This window comes from Chiloscyllium plagiosum, unplaced genomic scaffold, assembly GCF_037043375.1.
Source record: "Chiloscyllium plagiosum isolate Xiang-an unplaced genomic scaffold, Cpla_swu_hap1 HiC_scaffold_3, whole genome shotgun sequence".
NCBI lineage: Eukaryota > Metazoa > Chordata > Chondrichthyes > Orectolobiformes > Hemiscylliidae > Chiloscyllium > Chiloscyllium plagiosum.
This window is the reverse complement of record NW_028270141.1, coordinates 47,238,802-47,258,917: the sequence shown is the minus strand read 5'-3', so window position 1 is coordinate 47,258,917 and position 20,116 is coordinate 47,238,802. Positions and strand designations below refer to the sequence as shown.

The following is a 20,116-nucleotide window of genomic DNA, read 5'->3' as shown; positions in this document are numbered from 1 at the left end:
TCAGCGAGCAAACTTACAACCAGAGGGAGAGCTGTAAACCATTCAGTCTGTCTTTCACATAGGTCATGGCTGATTTGTGTCTTAACCCCATTTGCTGACCTTGTGGCCATAATCTTTAATGCCAAACAAAAACTGATCAAAAGCAGAATTGACTGAAGAAACTCAGCATGTTTGATACCATCAGTGGGGAGAAAACAGAGTTAACATTTCAACCCCAGTGACCGGTTCGAGTTCTGAAGAAGGGTTGCTGGTCTCAAAACGTTAACTCTGTTTTCTCTCCACAAGTGCTGAGTTTCTCTAGCAATTTCTGTTTCTGTGTTTTTCAAATCTCCAGTATCTGCGGTTTTTTGTTTATTACCCGTTATAAAGACTGATCAACCTCTGTTTTGTTATTTGACATCGTTCTCTTTGTGAAGGACTGCACTCTGTTGCCACCCCTGAATGACTAACTATAATTCAAGATGATGTGCTCTTGTTCTGGACTCTCCAAACAGGAAATAGTTGTTCTCCTATCTAATGTATCAGTTCCTTTAATCACCCTAAGTATCTGAATTAGGCCATCTGTTAACATTCTGTATGCAGAGAATACAAGCTTGGTCTTTGCAATGTGTTCTCATTATGTCAACCATTTAGACATGATATTATTCTGGTAAATGTGCTTTCTCACTATCCAGCACCAATGTGAATAGCACAGTCATTTCAGATATGGTTTTACCTGCAATGTAACAGTACCATTTCTATTCCACTCCTCTTAAAATATACGCTAGCATTCTGTTAGCAATTTCAATTATATGTTCTACCTGTCTATTTAATGATGGAGAATTTGGTCAGAGGATGATTTTGTTTTGATCTGATTTGATTTTTTTAATTGTCCCATGTATCGAGACACAGTGAAAAGTATTGTTTGCATTCTAACCAGGCAAATCATACCTTACATAAGTACATAAGGGTAATAGAACAGAATGCAGAATATAGTGTTACAGCTAGAGAGAAGGTGCAGAGAAAGATCAACTCGAATATTGAAGGAGGTGGAAGTAGAGACATTAGTATGCTTTCTTGACTGATGAAGTGGAGTCTTTCGTTGAGGACACCTCATTCTCAGTGAAATGTACTTTTCATTTGCTAAATTAAATCTCATTTGTTTTTCTGTTATAACATGAAGATGTTTTTATTTAAATAGGGACAGATGACCCCACCACTAAGTGAAAGTTATTCAGAGAAGTTGAGCATGCTGGAGAGTCAGTACATCAAGCTTTTGGTGAGATCTTGTTGCTACTTCCTTCTCCAAACCTGTTGAGATGTTACAGTTGTATTCGGGATAACTCATTTTAATTGCACATTTAATTTTTCATTTTCTATTCAAAAATCTGAAGGCTTCTTCCCGGAATCGAGCCTCTCACCTTGACGACCTGCAAAATTTTGTGACCAAAGCCACTAATGAGCTCATCTGGCTGAATGAGAAGGAGGAGGAGGAAGTGGCTTATGACTGGAGTGACAGGAACTCCAGCATGTTGAGAAAGAAGGAATACCATGCTGTATGTAACAGTTGTGGATTAAACTCCTAGCTCACGGTTATGTTTGTAGCACATGGTAGAAAGAAAGGTGGTAAATAATCCTTAATCAGTCTTGTGTAAAAGTAATAGAAGGAGGTCACAAAATACTCCTTCACCAGTTAAGTTATTTTGAAGTGTAGTCACTGTCCTAATGTAGATATACAGCTGCCAATTAACACAGAATAAGATCCCAAATACTGCAATTTGTTATTAGTACTGGGATAAATGTGAGCCAGGATGCTGGAAAGATCTCCTTTCAATGTAATGCCATGGACTTATTTTTATGTTCACTTGTGAGAGCGGATAGTGCTTTATTTTGATGTCCCTTTTGAAAGGTGACCACCCTGACATTGCAGTACTCCCTCTGGAGTAAGATTTCATCCCACAATTTTGCTGTAAAAGTACTGCCCTCTGAATTGATAACTTCCAACGAGTGAAAATAGAATTGGCTAACTGTAAGCCAATGTCCACTGTCATACAAATGTTTAAGGGGAGGGTTTTCCCTTCCGGCTTCAGTTTCTAGATTCTGAGATTTTGTTTTCTTCCGGTTTGTGACAGGAATTGATGCGACAGCTGGAAGATAAGGACATCCTCATGAGATCAGTGCAGGACATGGCAGATCAGCTGCTCCTAAGTCGTCATCCTGCTCGATCCACCATCGAGGTAATTGTAATAACTTACTCCAGTGTGGTCTGCTTGCCAGGTTCCAGCCAGCCTGTTTGTTCTGCTGCATTATGGGTGAAGCTGGGTAAAGGTGTCTGCTTTAAACCCTTTCAGAGGTAAGACTGGAGTTCTCATGTTTTTTTTCAGGCTTTCAAAGCAGCCATGCAAACACAGTGGAGTTGGATCCTGCAGCTCTGCTCCTGCGTTGAAAGACATCTGAAAGAAAACACAGCTTACTTCGAGGTATATGTTCTATCCATGTTGGTAGAAAACTCTTTTTGTAGAATGCTGTGCGTGGCCTGTCTTACTGAACTCATGCTTTTTCTTTTCTTGTGTCATGTCTAGTTTTACAATGATGCCAAAGAATCCATGGATTATTTGAGGAACCTGCAGGATACAATAAAGAGGAAGTACAGTTGTGACAAATCCAGCAGCCTAGTGAGACTGGAGGACCTGGTTCAGGATTCCATGGTAAAATTCTCACTGGTGCAGGGCAGCAGGGTTTAAAATACAGAAATAGGAATTGATGGAGAAAGGATTACCCCAGCCGGTTTTAAAAATTGAATTCATGTCTAATGAAGAGTGCTTCAGAATGAATGCATTAGCAGGCATAAACAAATAGCGTTCCAATATGGGGTGGTCCCAGATGTTATGAGAACTCTAAAAAGACGAGATAATGCTGTCCATGACAAGTAGTTTCACCACCTTCAGAATGGAGGATCCAGAGGGCACAACCTGTATTCAACTGGGATTAATTCAAAACTACTCTGCAGGTGACAGTATTTCATTGAACAAGTGGCCAACTGTGGAACATGCGCCAAGGGGAAAAAGGTGAACCCATTAATGTGAATTCATTCAAGTGAAAACTAGTTTGATTTCTTACACTCTGCAACTTAAGTTGCTGAAAGTAATTTTGAGATATAGCTATGAGATCCACATTTGGGAGAATCAGCTCAGTTTGGACCAGTGGTTTGCAAAGCTCTCTGTCTCTGGGTCCACGTTTCTCCTCAGCTCATGTCTGGGTCTTTTGTAGACTTATTGACAAAGATTGGTCACTATGACTACAATAACCATATTATCACTATATCAAGTGAGTTTTAGAATAGGAGAAAGTAAACCAGATGGCCTGCAGACTTCTTTGCCTATCACTTCCTATGTTTCTGAAATAGATCCTTACTGATTTCGAGTGAGGAACAGGGTTACAAGCAAATACATGTTCCACCAGAAGTTGTAGACTTAAGCATTGAAGTAAGAGGCTTGTGTTTTAAAAATGGCAAGTAAGAGTTTGATCATCCTCTCGATTTGTCTGAGCTATTTTAAAATAATGGTTTGTATTGTGAGCTTATATATTGAATAATGAATAAACTGTAAAATCCTTTGATTGCCCTGTTTAATTTGCTACATAGATGAATAAACAAGCTGCTCCAAAGCTGCTTATGTTAACTTAAATCCTATTTCTTAAGTTTTGTTTGAGAGTATTGAAGAAACACACTAGTGCAACCCTGCAACTCCCTCTACTTTTGGTGAAATACCCTTGCATGATAAACTCTATCGCTTCAGGGTTTCCCACATCTGCTTTCTGTAACTGAACAATAAGGACTTCCTTTATGGTTGAAGACTTGCTATTCCCAGTGCGTGCAGCATTCAATGTGTGAAGGAAACTGCGCTCATGTCATGTGCTTGCATGTACTGTATTCCCATACGTGCCACATGGTCAGGTTTTTGCCACAAGGCGTGTAGTGTACAATCTGTCAGCTCAATTGTGCAGTCCAGGCATCCCTTGTTTTAGTACAAAGCCTAGAGAAAGCACTTAACCAATGTTTGCACTGTCAAGTATAGGCTGTACAAACTGGTACAGGCAAATATGTAAGGTGTCAATTGGAATTGGTCCAACTAGTTTGAAGAATATTTCTACTCTTTTTAATGTATTTTAGGATGAGAAGGAACAACTTCTCCAGTACAGGAGCAACGTAGCAGGCCTTGTGAGTCGGGCGAAGAGCATTGTGCAACTCAAACCCAGGAATCCTGAAAATCCCACAAGGATCTCCATCCCCATCAAAGCCATCTGTGACTACAAACAAATTGAGGTTTGCAATCAAGTACTCAGTGAGCTGTTTTATTTAAATCTCGAAACCATAAGTATGAAATAGCCACCAATACACCAAACAGGATTTTCAGAGGAAACCTCTTTCCACATAAAGTGGTGAACTAGATAAAAGAAAGGAAGGCATCGAAGGCTATACTGGTAAGGGTGAAGGAGGGTGGGAGGAGCTGATGTGATGAAAAAGCAGCAGCCTGGGCCAGTTGGACTGAATGGCCTGTTTCTGTGCTGGAAGAACTATATCATTTTTAAAATGGCTATTAGAGATAGGTAGCTTAGTGCAGGGGTTATAGTGTTAAAGTGATAATATCACCATTTAGTGACATTAAACTGAGTTCAGTAAATCTAACTAAAATGACTTGAATGCTTGAAGATCCCCTTATACCCGTTTCTGATCTTTGTTATTTTTCTTTTCACCATATGTCTTTAACCTCTATTCAGTGTCCTGAAACATCTTTGGGGATTTACCTTTTGTTTGCAACGAGCAGTTGGGAAATATGAATCATTGTTCATGACCTTTTCATAAATTGAGAACAATTTAAAATCTTTCCCCAAGATTTTCATGAGTTACTGATTGAATTACAATATGACTTTCTTTTTCAATAGCTGCATTGAATTTATAGATAATGTTACTCATCTTTTCATGTACAGAACAAAATCAGGCAGGAGTTCTCAGTTTCTGGGAAGAAATTTCAAGATTAAAAACTCGCTTAGTCTTGTACTAAGAGAGACAAAACATCCCTTGTGGAAATCTCAAACCTGTAATTTGGTTTGTAATCTTTCATTGGGTGATGATTATAATACAATACATACAGTTGTGAATTGACTTAGACAAACAAAAACTAATTGAATGTGCTGTCAAGTCTGGGCTTTTATGATCTACACTAATTACTGAGAGTTGCTGGGATCAAATGACCTACAACAATCTAGCCTCTTTTCTCTTTGTTTGCTATAAATTACAGCATTTATTACACAGCAGTACAGTCTATATTTTCACTGACCGAATATAACAACAAGTTGTAACGTGTTACAAGAGGGTATAACTATCAGGGAAAGATAAACAAGCTGGGCACTTTGCAGAAGAGAAGGTTCAGGGCTGATATAGTCGAGGTCTTCAAAGTTACAGGGGATTTGATATGCTCGATGTGAAGACATTTCAGCTGTGGGGATGGCCAAAGTAAAACACTGTAAACCTAAGATAGTTACTAATAAATCCAAGGAAGTGATTCAGGAGAAACTTTCTTTTTATCTCGGGACTGTTGAGAATGTGTAAACTCTCAACCACAGGAGCCATTAAGTTTATCCCATAAAGACATATTTAAGAATAAGTCCATGAAGTAGAAAGGAATATAATATTATGTAGAATGTGTGAGATAGATTGGATAGGAGGAAGTGTCATCAATGTGAACCAATTGAGCAAAATTGTTTCTTTAGTGAATCATACAGCATAGGAGGAGGCCATTCAGCCCATTCATGCTTGTGCTGACTCTTTGAAATAGCTTAGTTCTACCTCACTGCTCTCTTCTCATAGCCTTGTATGTTATTTTTTAATTCTGTTCGAAAGTTACTATTGAATCTGTTTGTCACTCTGATATCTTTTGAAAGCATGTTGTTTTTGACTTTGATTTCTATTCCAGGAGTATTTTTTATGCAGGGTTCCCACCTCTGCTGGAGCCGAATAGGCAACTCAGCATAAAAATCATAGTCATTTTTTTAAAAAAAGTTTTCTTTCCCCCCTCTTACTTTTGTACAATTTTAATTATTAATCATCAAAAACGTTGGGCATGGAGCAGTGCGTTATTTTATCAATGGTCCAGAATTATCCAATCAGATAATGAAAACTACTTTCTGATTGGCTGGAAAGGTTCTGGGAGGGGGGCAATTGGAAAAATGAGGTCATATGAGGAAAACACAAGACGCTAGCATGATCTGATGCTGTCATATACTCTCAACACACTTTGACCCTTTTACCAAGCCTATGCTTTCTGATTTACATTAACTCATTTTCAAATTTCCACTCTTATTTTCAAATTCCACCATGGCATTACCCATCACTTTCTGTAATGCCCTTCAGCAACACAACCCGCCGTGATCTCTGCAATCCTCAAATTCTACACTCTTGAAAGTTCCCAAATTTTTTACATGTTCCACAATTGACTTTACTACCCAGTAGAAAGTGACGACTGCAGAAGCTAGAGATCAGCGTTGAAAAGTGTGGCACTGGAAAAGCTCAGCAGGCCAGGCAGCATCTGAAGAGCAGGAGAGTCAACGTTTCAGGCATATTCCTGATGAAGGGCTTATGCCCGGAATTCTCCTGTTTCTAGGATGCTGCCTGACCTGCTGTGCTTTTCCAACACCACACTCTTTACTACCCAGACCTTAAGCTCTGAAATTTGCACCATTCCATTCTGATATGTCTCTTTCCTCCTTATAAGATAGATGGTAAAGCTTTACATTCATGACCAAGTTTTAGGTCATTTGTCCTAATATCACCCTATGTGGCTCAGAATCAAATTTTTCTTGATAATGCTTTTGTGCAGCATCTTGGGACATGTTTATTACAAGTTGCAATATAGGTACTGTGTTTGAATTTCTGCACTAATTTCTTTTTTTTAAACAGATAACAATCTACAAAGATGATGAATGTGTACTGGAAAACAACTCACACCGAGCTAAGTGGAAGGTTATCAGTCCTACAGGCAATGAGGCCATGGTTCCTTCAGTTTGCTTTTCAGTACCTCCACCAAACAAAGAAGCCATTGAAATGGCCAGCAGGTAATAAGGACGCATAGGTCTGTCTCTGTTTTTATATGGCTGCATATAATGACTGTTCGATTTGCAACCAGATGGAAGACAATTGGAAAATCAATTACTCTTGGAGCCTGCATTGATGCAAATGGCACCAAGTTTAACCATCTTCAATTCAGTCTTTTGCAGCAGAAATAATCTTCCATTCAACAAGAGATCTTGCGATGATTTTGGTCAAAAGTTGTGCTTGGGCAGTTTGTAGATATGCTTTTCAAAATAGTCTGCTTTAAATAGATTTTGTTTTGCTTTAAATCCTGAAAGTCCCATTGTGCCACAAAGGTAATCAATTTTCCTGGGTTACAGAATAGGAGTCACCTTAGCCTGGAGGGCTATACATGGGGATCTACAGGTGGGGAATAGCAACTAGACTGTGAGGGTGTTCCGGCTGCTGTATTCAGGAGGCACCCTCTGCTGACACAAGCCTGTTGCTGGATGGATTTACCCCAACCCTACACCCCGGGGCTCCATCTGAAAGCTTGAACAACCTCAGGGCTATGCCATTAGTTCATTGCCCACCCACCTTGGGACTTCCAGGCAGCAGCCATCAACTGGATTTTTCCATAGAATCATAGGTCCCTACAATGGGGAAACAGGCCCTTCAGCCCACTGATCCTCCGAACAGTATCCCACCAAAACCCATTTCCCTACCCTATTACCCACATTTACCTCTGACTAATGCACCTAATCTACATATCCTTGAACACTGTGGGCAATTCATCTAACCTGCATATCCTTGGATTGTGGGAAGAAACTGTAGCACCCAGAAGAAACCCACGTAGATACGAGGAGAATGTGCAAACTCCACCCAGACAATCACCCAAGGCTGGAATCAAACTTGGGTCCTAGTACTATGAGGCAACAGTGCTAACCACTAAGCCATTGTTTCGTCCCTTGTCTTCCTTTGGATTCTGAATTTTTCCCAGTCTTAGGGGCTAACCTGACTTTTCCCTCATCATATGATTTTTCTTTCAACTTGATACTCTCCTTAACTTCTTTGGTTAGCCATGGTTGGCGTATCCCTCTCTTAGAATATTTCCTCCTTACTGTGATGTAGTTTTGCTGACAGTCATGAATTGCCTCCTTAAATGTTTGCTCCTGCCTTGCTTACTGTCTTTCCTGCTAATTTATCCACTCTGTTCACTTTATCTAACATTATCCTTGTTTCGTTTTAATTCCTTTTATTTAAGTTAAACACAATTGTTTCCAACCCAAGTTTCTCACTCTTGAACTGAATATTAAATTCCATCATGTTATGATCACTAGGGGATCTTTACTCTATTTGTTAAACCTACTTCATTACCCATTGCCATGATTTCATGAGCATGCCTTTTAAAGGTATACTGCATGCTGAGAGCTATAACATGAGTAAGTACTGCTGTTCTCTCAGTTCTTCAAATGATACATTTATCAATTATCATTTCACATTTTGCAATCAAGTTATGCCACTGAATCTTTCTCTCTCCAATAATTTGACAGAACTATCTAATAAAATTAGCTGGCATATGATGACCATTGACCTTCTCCATGAGTATTTTGCTGCATCCAGATCTTCTGCAAAGTACTAATATTACAGACATTTCTTTTCACAGTCTAGAAAGTAAAAGAACAATAAAACAACCTGGCTGCTCTTGGTTCATTCTCCAGACTAGCTAGGTTTGATTTTGGGTGTACTGATATTTTGTAGTCTTCCTATTTCTCAGTCCATTCAGATGAGATATTAACCAGAAGCCTGTCTTCCTTTTAAGTGGAGTATAAGAGGTCCCTTGGTACAACTTGAAGGAGGAACAGAGCAGTTTTCCCCAGTGACGTTAACAATGTTTATGCCTGCTCCAGTCTCACTAAAAATGGTCATCTGGACATTGATCCTGCTGTTGTATTGGCTGCAGTATTTTTTAAAACTGCAATGTGATCACACTGGGAAAAGTAATTCATGAGCCATGCAATAGTTTGGGCCATCCCTGGAAGTAATGGAGGCTATAGAAATACAAGTGCAAAAACCTGTTGATAGATTTATGTGTATCAAGTAGGCCCCCTTGTGGTCAGAAGAGGACTGACCAAACTTCCCAATGAACGAACTCCCCATTTCATCGGAGCAGGAGAAAACATTAATACCCAACTGAGCCTATTCCATCATTAAGTTCAATTTTCAGCTGATCTTGGGCTTCAACTTCACTTTTCTTCCAATTCACTACATCCATTAAATCTCTGAGAAACTAATAATCTGTCCTTGTCAGCCTTCAATATATTCAATGATAGAGAATTCATAATTCTCTGGGGTAGCGAATTCCAAAAATTCACAACCTTTGAATGAAGAAATTTTTCCTAATCTCAGTTTTAAATGATTATCCACTTATTCTGAGACTGTGTCTCCTTGTTCTAGATTCCCAGCCAGGGACAAAAAAAGACATTTCAGTATCCGCTTTAGCTGCTTCATAATTCTGAATATTTCAATGGGACCACCTCTCACTCTTTAAATGTCTAAAGAGTTTGGGTCCAGTTAATTCCCCTCTCATCATAAGACAAACCCTTTATCCAAGGGGCCAATGTAGAACTTTTGCCTCCATTGTGGTACATTCTCCTTTAAATATTGACATGAAAACTGCATATCATGTGTGATCTCATCAATGTGCTGTACAATTATGGCAAGATTCTTTTATTTTCTTGCTTGAGTTCTCTTTCAATAAAGGCCAACATGCCTTCCTAATTGCTTGCTGTATCAGCATGATAAACTGAGTTCCTTATAGGAATGCAATCAACTCTTTCTGAAAATTACCATTTAATTCTGTTTTTTCTATTCTTATGACAAAAGTGAACAACATCACACTGCCCCAAAATTATACCTCATCTGCCACTGTGTTGTCCACTCAACTTGTCTATGATTTTTTGCAAACACTTTGTGTACTACTTGCAGCTTGCATTCCCATCTAGCTTGTATTGTCAGCAAACTTAGACACACACAGCTCTCTGTCTTTTAGTCTGAGTTATGAATATAGGTTGTGATTGGCTGAGGTACCAGCCTGATCTTTATAATACTCTACTAGTCACAGCCTGTGCCCTTGAAAATGTCCCATTTACCCCAACTGTCCACTTTCTGTCCATAAACCAATCCTTATCAAAAATAAAATGTCAGCCCAAATCCATGAGCCCTTATCATGCATATTAACGTTTGTGCGGCATATTATCAAATGCACTTTCGAAATCCAAGCACACTATATCTGTTGGCTCCCCTACTAATTGCATCCTTAAACAAAAAAGGCTAAATTTGTCAAACAAATATTTCCATTTTGGAATACCAGTTAACTGTTTTCCTAAGAGTGCCTTTCCACTTTGTGGTAATTTAATATTTGACAGTTGTTTTATGTGTCCATAAAACTGGGCCCAGATGGTACAGTGGAGTAATGCATATTATCTCCTTTTGGGCTGTAAATTATGTTTTTAGACTAGATTTTATGGGATGAATGTGATTACTTGTCATTGACTGTAAGAGCACCACAGGAGATAGTTCTGACAGTTTCAGCCCATCACATGGTTTAGGTTAAAATAGCAAAACTGCCTGTTAAACAGTGTTTAATAAAAAAACCTAGCAATTATGTGATATTCTGTCACCTCTTTCAAATGCTGCTCCAAGTATTGCAAGTATTAGTCTGCAAATGTGCACCATGGTGTTTTGGTATTGCTTTAGCACCTGCAATCCTTAGTATTTAATAAATATGTAGGAATAGTTAGTCCGTTGATATTCCTTGTAATTCTGTCCTGATGAGTGCAAGATGAAAAGCTTCAATAGTGTGTCTTTCTTTTTTTCTGCTGTACTCTAGTTCTGAGCTATCGAGTGGCGATTTATTGTTAGAATATTTCCATCCATATGATTTCATTCTCAAGAGCTACCATTCCAAACTGATTATGCTTGGTTTAGAAAGTGCTGGCATATAAATATTGGTGAGATGAGTCTATGATGCCAACACAGACAAAGCAGAAGCACAATTGGAGCCATTAGAGCAAACTGTGGGATCTTGGTTACAAAATTTCATCTGCAGGTTGCACTGTTTGAACATTGCACTGAATTGGAAAATAGTTCAAGGAGGATTGCAGGAACCATTAATATCTAAAGGTGTAGATGGTCTAGAAAGCTCAGTTATATTTGACAGGATTCAGTAATACACTGATGCTTTGACTTGGTTGTGACCATGGAAGTGGTCTCTTTCCCCCAAGTTGGCACCTTTTAACCACAATGAATTGAGTGCTTTTTGTTTCAAAAAGAAGTGAAATATCCACTTTTCTTTCTTCCCTTCCTCAGAATTGAGCAGCTCTATCAAAATGTTCTGGCACTCTGGCACCAGACACACATAAACATGAAGAGTGTTGTATCCTGGCATTATCTCATGAATGAAATTTCAACAATTCGTGCTTGGAATGTTTCTTCAGTAAGTATTTCTCTTGTTTGCGGAAAGGATGACGTGAATTCTGTTTGTTCTGACATTGATTTCCATTGATTGGGATGCTTCATTGGAATGGTGAAGAGAACTCCTGAAACTAGGAACAGAAGTAGGCCATTTACCCCTCTAGTCTGGTCTACTATTCAGGACATGGCTGATTTGTCTCTTAACTTAATTCTCCCCCCTCCATCCTGCCTTCGGATTTTAGGTAGAAGCCAAAAAGAAATCTGTCTACAATCTGCTCTTCATTACCTACTTGGTCTTGCATTCTCATTCTGTATTCTTCCTTCTCTGTACAATTCTCCATCCTGATTTCTCAAACCTCAGCACTGGCGACCACACCTTCAGTTATCTAACTAATTGGGCATGGAATCCCCTTTCTTGTCTCTCTATCTTTGAGTGTCTCATTAAGACCTATCAGTGTGGCCAGGCTTTTGATCACCTGTCCTAATGGTTATGTTTTGACTGTACTGATGTGAAATGCTTTGAGATGCTTTACTCTGTTGTATAATTGCAGGTTGTTCACTTGTCTTGGTCTGCCTATTCTGGTCCTTTACCCTCACTGGCTGCCGAGCTAGTGTTTTTGCATAGCTAGCGTTCACCATGGTCAGGAATGCAATTACTTCCTTGATTAACAGCTGCAAGAAAACTGATCTGTCTGTGGATCATTTGGAAATTTCAAGAATGCATTTTAAGTAGAAGTGATTGAGCCCTACAAATTCCCATTTGAGATTTGATGTATTGAAGAGCAAAATGATTAGAAAATAGTGTTGATAGGAATACATGAAGTAACATGGGAGGAGACTTATGAGGAGCATGGAGCTGTTTGGGTGAATGGCCCATTTGTGTTGTGAATATCACGTAACTATGGTGGTCTGGCTTACTGTACTTGATGTGTTTAGGTAAGTTCTGGGCATTTTGATCCTCAAGGAATTCACACCAAGTATTCCCTTTGCACAGATAAAGACTATGCTCCCTGGGGAACATCAACAGGTGCTAGGCAGCCTTCAGGAACACCTCAGGGACTTCTTGGAAGATAGTCAGGAATCTGAAGTCTTCTCAGTCACTGATGGCAACCAGCTTGAGAGAGAAGTCAAGTTCTGCAAACAGTATTATGAAGATCTTCTTAAATCGGCTGAAAGAGGTAATGGGGCTGGGTCAGGCGAGTGAAAGTGTGAAATACATATGTTTCATTGAAATAGATTCCAGGCAGGTATTGAAGAGATTCTTGCTTCTTGGAAGTTCTATTTGAGATCCTTTTACATCTGATTGTAAATGGTTGTCCCGCTCCTCAGAGAATATTGGAAAATCTGGGTGGAGCAGTAAGCATATATCTATGTTTCGCCCCTCCTCTGCTACCTTCCTCTACTCGTTGTACTGATGAACAGCTTTATCTCCCAGTGTCCTTTTGCAAATCATTTTCTTTCAGATAGCAGCTTTAGTGGCTGAAGGAGACTTGTTCCACAGCGTAATACTACTGGGGGTCAAATGCAGGGTAGGGAATTCTGTGAGGTTTTCCACCAAATCGTCTTTGCAGTGTGTGGGGGAGCCCTGGCCAAATGGCTCCACTGGCTGCTTACTGTGTTTCTGCTAAAATTAACATGGGAGTAAGTGGGGGGAGAGGGGTGGTGGATATCACACAGATATTCAAGGCAAGGAGGTAAACCTAGGGAGCTCCCTTCATATGAACTATTTGCATCACTGGTCAGGGAAAAAAGTAGCTAGGCCTCAATCCTGCCCTTCCTACACCCTGTAATGGCTGAAGAATTGTGACAGTGCACCTAGTAAAACCCTAATGTTCATATTCTGGGAGAGAGAAAAATTAGGCGAGATCCAGTTGTTCTGTGAACTCCAGGTGGTGGAATTGAGTTCAGCTGATCACGTGGACAAGATGGTGTCGTGAAGACAGTTGTCTTTCTATGACGTGATTTTTGCCCTACTCAGAAGCCGGCTCCCTACTGGATACAAGCAACCAGCAACGAATTCCAGAGGCAATTTATATTTAGAAATCGCTAAGTTGATTTTGTCTAAAATCCGGTTTACAGCTGGAAAAGATTTCAATATATGACTCACATGCCTCGATGAGTGCACCTCGAGTAACACTAGAGAAGCTTGATACAATCCAAGGTCAAAGGAGCCCACTTGATTGACATCCCCTTCACCACTTTAAGCATTAATTTCCTTCACCACCAATGCTCAGCAATAGTTGTCTACAATCTACAAGTTGCACTGCAGAAACTCACCCAGGGACTTTAGACAGTTTCTTCCAAACACATGATCTCTAGCTTCTCAAAGAATAAGGGCAGTACCGCCTGCAACTTCCCCTCCACACCATACATCATTCTTACTTGAAACTATATCATCGCCACTCATTTCCTCTTGCTGGTACTGCCAACATTCTCTAAATCCTGAAACTCTGTCCCTAATGGTGCTGTGGAAATACACCACATGGACTGCAGCTGTTCAAGAAGGCATCTTACCACCCCCTCTCAATGGCAATTAGAGATGGGTAATGATGGGTAGTACATGCTGGGTAGTATATGCTGGGTAATGATGGGTAGTACATGCTGGGTAGTATATGCTGGGTAATGCTGGGTAGTATATGCTGGGTAACGATGGGTAGTAAATGCTGGGTAATGATGGGTAATAAATGTTGGCCCAGCTATTCACAACCAATCTCATGACTGAATAAATATTAAAGAGGTTACCTTGAAGACATGCACACTTGTTTTGAAACTTGGCTGTAATGTTTTCACTAAAGAAGGTATAAATAAAAAGGTATAACTTGCAAGAATACTGATTGAGGTGAATGTTATGAATAGCTTTGAGCTTTTGGATTTATTTGTGGAGATTGAAGGGTTTGGGGGACAGAGTAAAAACAGCCTTTGGTTTTCACAAGAATTGGAGGAGCTTGTGGGTCTGCTGACCCTACCCTTTTGGCAAGAGTTTGTTCAAACAATTTGACCTATACCTATTAAACCAGAGGAGCAAGAGGAATCTGCTTGCAATCGATTCATCTCCGAGTTACGGAATATTCGCCTTCGTGTGGAGAATTGTGAGAAGCGCCTGATACGACAAATCCGCACACCGCTGGAACGAGATGATCTACAGGAAAGTGTGCAAAGAATCACCGAGCAAGAGGTCAGTTTTGGAAAAAACCTTCCCACTTGACTGTATTTTCCATCCTATTCCCTCATTACTTTGTTAATGTCTCAGTGTTAACATTACTGTTCAAAGTAGATTTGTTCCAAACTTATGTTGGAACACTATGGGACGTTTTTTGAAAAAGGTTCATTTCCAGGAAGTGGGTGTCAGTGGCAAGACTGGAATTCATGGTCAATTTCATTATTGGTAGAGTGGAAGAGGGGAAAAGGATGCCCATTCCTGAATAAGTGAAGCCTTGATGTGAAATTGGGGACACTTACTTGCCCAGAATAGATGAAGACATTACAGAAACAGTTGGGTTGTGGTGGTGGTCAATATGATCATTTTTTCACCAGGTTTTTACTTAAATCATTTTCTCATTCTAGTGAAATAAATTCCAATTCTCAAACCACACAACAGAATTCATGATTTGGAGATGCCGGTGTTGGACTGGGGTGTACAAAGTTAAAAATCACACAACACCAGGTTATAGTCCAACAGGTTTAATTGGAAGCACACTAGCTTTCATCACAATCACCTGATGAAGGAGCTTCGCTCCGAAAGCTAGTGTGCTTCCAAGTAAACCTGTTGGACTATAACCTGGTGTTGTGTGATTTTTAACAGAATTCATATTCGTGTCCACTGCATTATTAACCTAACTATGTGACTACTGCACACCCATGCTGAATGCACTTGAATTTTTCTCTCTCCAGAAATTGAAGAGTGAGCTGGAGGAGCTCATTGTGGATTTGGAGAAAGTCAGTGAAAAATGTGACAAATTCTTTGGACAAGCCTCTTCATCGTCAGCCTCAACCTTACGTGCTGAGCTGAATGTGGTGCTGCAGAATCTCAATCAAGTGTACTCTCTGTCCTCCATTTATTTGGATAAGTAAGGATTCAGTCTTTATTAATGATCTTTCTTTGGAATGTATATGGACACTTTGGTTAGAAATATAATAAATATGTGAAATCTTTAAATTGCAGACCACTGATTGCAGATGTCCTTATTTTTGCAAGTATCATAGCAGTGGACTGTTAGGAAAACATCAGCAGAATGGTGAGCTCTTTGTCCAGTGTAGAGAGAAATCCCTTCATCCTTGGGTCAGAAAACAGCAAACATTCAATCCCAGAGGAATAGCAGTTTCTCTGTCACTGTGTTAGCTGGTCATTCCCCAAAATACATTTCTGTCGCATATTTCTTGCTGTTTCAAACTGACTTATGTGTCCCCGTTTTTAAAATTGTGAACAGACTTGGTGCATAGAAGGCTGTCTGTCTTTGGTTTGTATTTTGTGAGTGACTGATTTCAGTGTGCTTTTTGTACATTCCACCCATGCCAGGTTTTTGAGTCTCCCACAAAGTTTTGTTTTAGGCATGTGACGATCTTTTGTAGTTATCTGTTTCTGCATGTTTCACTGCAGATAGTTGTTCAAGCCCCTGGTCTTAAAGTTTTCTTGAAATGAAGGATTTAAGGAGGTGTGATTGTTGATTCTTGGGTTGAATGGATGCAAGCTCAAAGACAGACATAAATGGTTTCTTTTTGTGCATTGATGGGTTGTAGGCATGCAGACAGAATGACAGAATGGATGTGTGTCAGTATTACAAATTCAAATCACTGATGCTAAGGAGGAAGGTTAATGTGTCACTTCATACTTTCTGTTCACCAGTGAAGCACAATAAATGGTTCTGTGTGTTCTGAAAAGAATAGCAATGAGTTCTCTGTGCATTTGAGTAACTTTTTGTCTGGCTGGGTGTTGTCTGGCTCTATAGAAGTACTCCAAAAACCTTGCTTGGTTTACATTCACCAAGAATGCAACACTTGCTATTTGAGTAGCAATTCACCATGTTAAATCACCAAAAATGACATTTTCCACGAAGTATGAGGCTTATTTTAGAACTTATGATCATTATGGTTCACCCTTTCTTTAAAAACAAGACTAGAATTTCTATATCACTATTTTCATCATTTCAGGATATACCAAAGTACATTACTATCTTTTTGAAGTGTAGTTATTGTCATGATGCCTAAATATGCATTGAGCAAGCTACCACAATAGGAGAATGATTGATTTATTGGTCATGTTAGTTGAGGGATAACTTTTGGCTGGGGCATTGCAGGGAACTGTCCTGCGCTGCTTCAGACTAGTGCCACAGGACCATTTGTGTCTCCCTGAAAGCAAATAGGAATTAGCACCGACTTGTCCTTTGTTTTCGTTCTCAGGCCTGGGGCTTCAACCCAATACCTTCTGGTTTTGTGGTGTGAGTGTTAACAGTCAAGTCGCTTACCACAATGGTCACATCTGAAACCTCCCAACTTCCCCAATAATGGTGGACTGTGGTGGGGGTTTGGGGTTTTGCAGGAAGGAATTCAGGGAGAATTCCCTTGAAATGTGATCATTTTGAAAGGAAAGAGAAATATTGAAGTGCTGTCATAATTCATGGATAAAATCCATGTTTCCAACTACAGGTTGAAGACTGTCAATTTGATTGTTAAAAATAGCCAAGAAGCAGAGGCTCTTGTTAAACAATATGAAACTAAACTGGGTGAGGAAGATGCAGTACCACCTGACACAAAGGCAATTCAAGCTCTCCAAAATACATTGAAGGTAACCAAGATTTTCCTTTCACATTCTCAATATTTGGAAAGGCAGCATTGATTTACACACATTTACAACATTTGCTTCAAGTAATTGTTACCAGTGTTGGTTTTCTTTGCAAATCTCTTCACCATATGGTGGCATGGTGGTTCAGTGTTTAGCACTTCTGCCTTACAACCCCAGGGACCTGGGTTCAATTCCAGCCTCGGGTGATTGTGCAAACTCTACACAGGCATTCACCCTGTGTCTGCATAGGTTTCCTCCAGGTGCTCTGGTTTCCTCCCACAGTCCAAAGATGTGCAGGTCAGGTGGATTGCTAAATTGTCCCATAATGCTTAGGGATATGTAGGCTAGGTGGATTAGCTATAGTAAATGTGGGATTATAGAGTGAGGGGTGGGATGCTCTTTGGCGTGTTGGTGCAGACTTGATGGGCCGAATAGCCTTTCTCTGCACTGGAGGGATTCTACGATTCATATCTGCCTTGTCCTTTCTTTCTTCCATTTTACTTCTGGTTTCCCACTAAATATGTCTATACTTCTCACTTCAATCAGTCCATACGATAGGGAGTCCCACATTCTCAGCATGAACTGGGTAAAGAAGTTTCCCCTGAATTTCTTATTGCATTTATTCATGTTCTCCTTATGACTCCAAGATTTGACTTCACCGATGTAGTCCCCCCACACACGCACATTCTCATAATCACCCTTCTCTACGTCTCTCCTTAACAGCAATGGCGGACTGAAGTGGATGAGCGGCGTGATGTCTTCCATTCATTGGAAGATGAGCTGCAGAAAGGAAAGGCTGTCAGTGAACGCATGCTGAGGGCTCACAATGAGCGAGATATGGACATGGACTGGCACAAGGAGAAAGCTGTCCAGTTAGCTGAGCGATGGGAGAACATTCGTTCTCAAATTGACAACAGGTCTGTATCATTCCCCACTGCATATCCTCCAGAGTTTGAGAGTTCTGAATGTACTTACCATGGGGCAATGAATGGAGCCTCCACGTGGGTGGAATTACTTTCATGTTTAAATGGTGTAGGATATTGATTAACAATGTCACTTCTGTAACAGAGATAGTTTTGGGCTGGTGCTGAGAAAACCCCATATAACTACCAATGTGATTGGGTTATAAGAAGGAAAGGCCTATATTTCTGTCATGCCTTTATGATCTCAGGATGTCTCAATGCACTTTAGAACCAATAATGGACTTTTGCAGCTAATCTGTGCACAGCAAGCTTCCACAAGCAGCCATGTAATCATAGCTGGATAGCCTATTCATGGGACATTAGTTGAGGGATACATATTGGTCAGGATACCAGGGAGAATTCATCCAGGGGATGTTTACCATTCACTTGATAGTGCATGTGGGGCTTAAATTAACATTTCTTACAAAAATTGGCACCTTTGACAGATTATCAGTCCCTCAATATGACACAGAGTTTGTCAGCCTAGAATATGTGACTAAGGATCTGAAGGGGTCTTGAACTGACTCTGTGGACACCCAATTCAGGAAGGGGAGGTAATTGAGCTTTACCTCGAAGGGAGATATTTTCTGGAAAGAAATAGCTTGAAACTTCCAGGTCCAATGGGATTAGCAGAGAAAGCGCGATGTGGGAATCATGAAACAGGGGAGTGATCCTGAAGAGGAAAGGAAAAATCCCTTTTAAAATATGGAACATACCAACATAATGGATGTCAGAATGGAGATCTCTTGCTACTCAACTTGAATCATTCTGAGAGAGGGATGCAGTAACTAAGAAGGGACCAAGCCAGTAGCCAAGTGTTAGAAAGCTATCCTTTCTGCTTTCAGACTACATGAGCTTGAAAGCATCAGCATTTCCCTGAACTGGTACAGAGATTGTTATAAAGACCTTGATCAGTGGATCCAAGAAATGGAAACAACACAACAGAAGATGCAGGAGCGTCAGCCGGAAGACATCCGAGCCCTTGCTGATGAGCTCAACCAACAAAAGGTAACTCACTTTCTAATGATAGTCATGATATGGTCAGAGAATAGACTGAATCTTGTAGCTGCTCCTGAGATTGCAGGCTTATTTCTAGATTTCTTACTGTTACTACATTTCAGTGGTATAAGTTTTTAAATTCATTTTTGATTCTTTTAGAGTCAAGAAACAAAACATGCGTGATTATTTTTTCAAACGAAGTTGTATTAATGGAATTTTTGGAAAGGCCTGCACATTTTACTGTATAATGTGAACTGACCAAATTTGGAGATGGTTTTAGTTACAATTGTAAACATCAAAACGTCAAATTGTATAAACTAATTTGTTAAAAGGCTCATCAGCATAGAATATACAGAAGGTATTTTTGAAGTAACTGTTCAAGAAAATTGACAACAAATTCAGGAGTGCAATAAGTTCAATTATTCTTCATTTTGTTTTAGCTATTGACTTCAGAAGTTGAGATGAAACAGGGCAGAATGGACGAATGTCAGAAATACTCTGATGAGTATTCCTCTGCTGTAAAGGTAAGGTGGAAAATCAAATTTGGGTGAAGCAGTTTTATTTCATTTGAAACGTTTTAAAACTTTTATTTAAACCTTGCAGTGTTTTGATTGGTAATTAGAGGAAGTTGATTTTCAGTCATTCATTAAAGAACCCAAAGAGAGGGGTCATAAGGTGAGAGGGAGAGAGTTAAAAAAGACACAAGGGGTCAATTTTTACACATGGTGGTTCATGTGTGGAGTGAGCTTCCTGAGGAAGTGGCACTGTGGGCACAATCACAGTGTTTAAAAGACACTGAGATAAGTACATGAATAGAAAAGGTTTGGAGGGATGTGGACGTGGAGAAGGCAG

General features: G+C 39.8%; 1 protein-coding gene across 20 annotated transcripts in view; it reads left to right on the top strand.

Moving 5' to 3' along the window:
- The window catches only part of dst (dystonin), a 617,802-nt gene that overhangs the window by 283,006 nt on the left and 314,680 nt on the right, over positions 1–20,116 (top strand). For all 20 annotated transcript variants that reach the window (XM_087979186.1, XM_087979173.1, XM_087979215.1 and 17 more), the window contains 15 exons: positions 1,181–1,258; positions 1,374–1,535; positions 2,112–2,216; positions 2,364–2,459; positions 2,562–2,687; positions 4,151–4,303; positions 6,938–7,092; positions 11,420–11,546; positions 12,519–12,702; positions 14,542–14,699; positions 15,416–15,591; positions 17,168–17,306; positions 18,027–18,220; positions 19,111–19,273; positions 19,705–19,788. In XM_087979186.1, the coding sequence (XP_087835312.1) occupies positions 1,181–1,258; positions 1,374–1,535; positions 2,112–2,216; positions 2,364–2,459; positions 2,562–2,687; positions 4,151–4,303; positions 6,938–7,092; positions 11,420–11,546; positions 12,519–12,702; positions 14,542–14,699; positions 15,416–15,591; positions 17,168–17,306; positions 18,027–18,220; positions 19,111–19,273; positions 19,705–19,788 (2,100 nt within the window). The remainder of the gene's footprint in view (positions 1–1,180; positions 1,259–1,373; positions 1,536–2,111; positions 2,217–2,363; positions 2,460–2,561; positions 2,688–4,150; positions 4,304–6,937; positions 7,093–11,419; positions 11,547–12,518; positions 12,703–14,541; positions 14,700–15,415; positions 15,592–17,167; positions 17,307–18,026; positions 18,221–19,110; positions 19,274–19,704; positions 19,789–20,116) is intronic.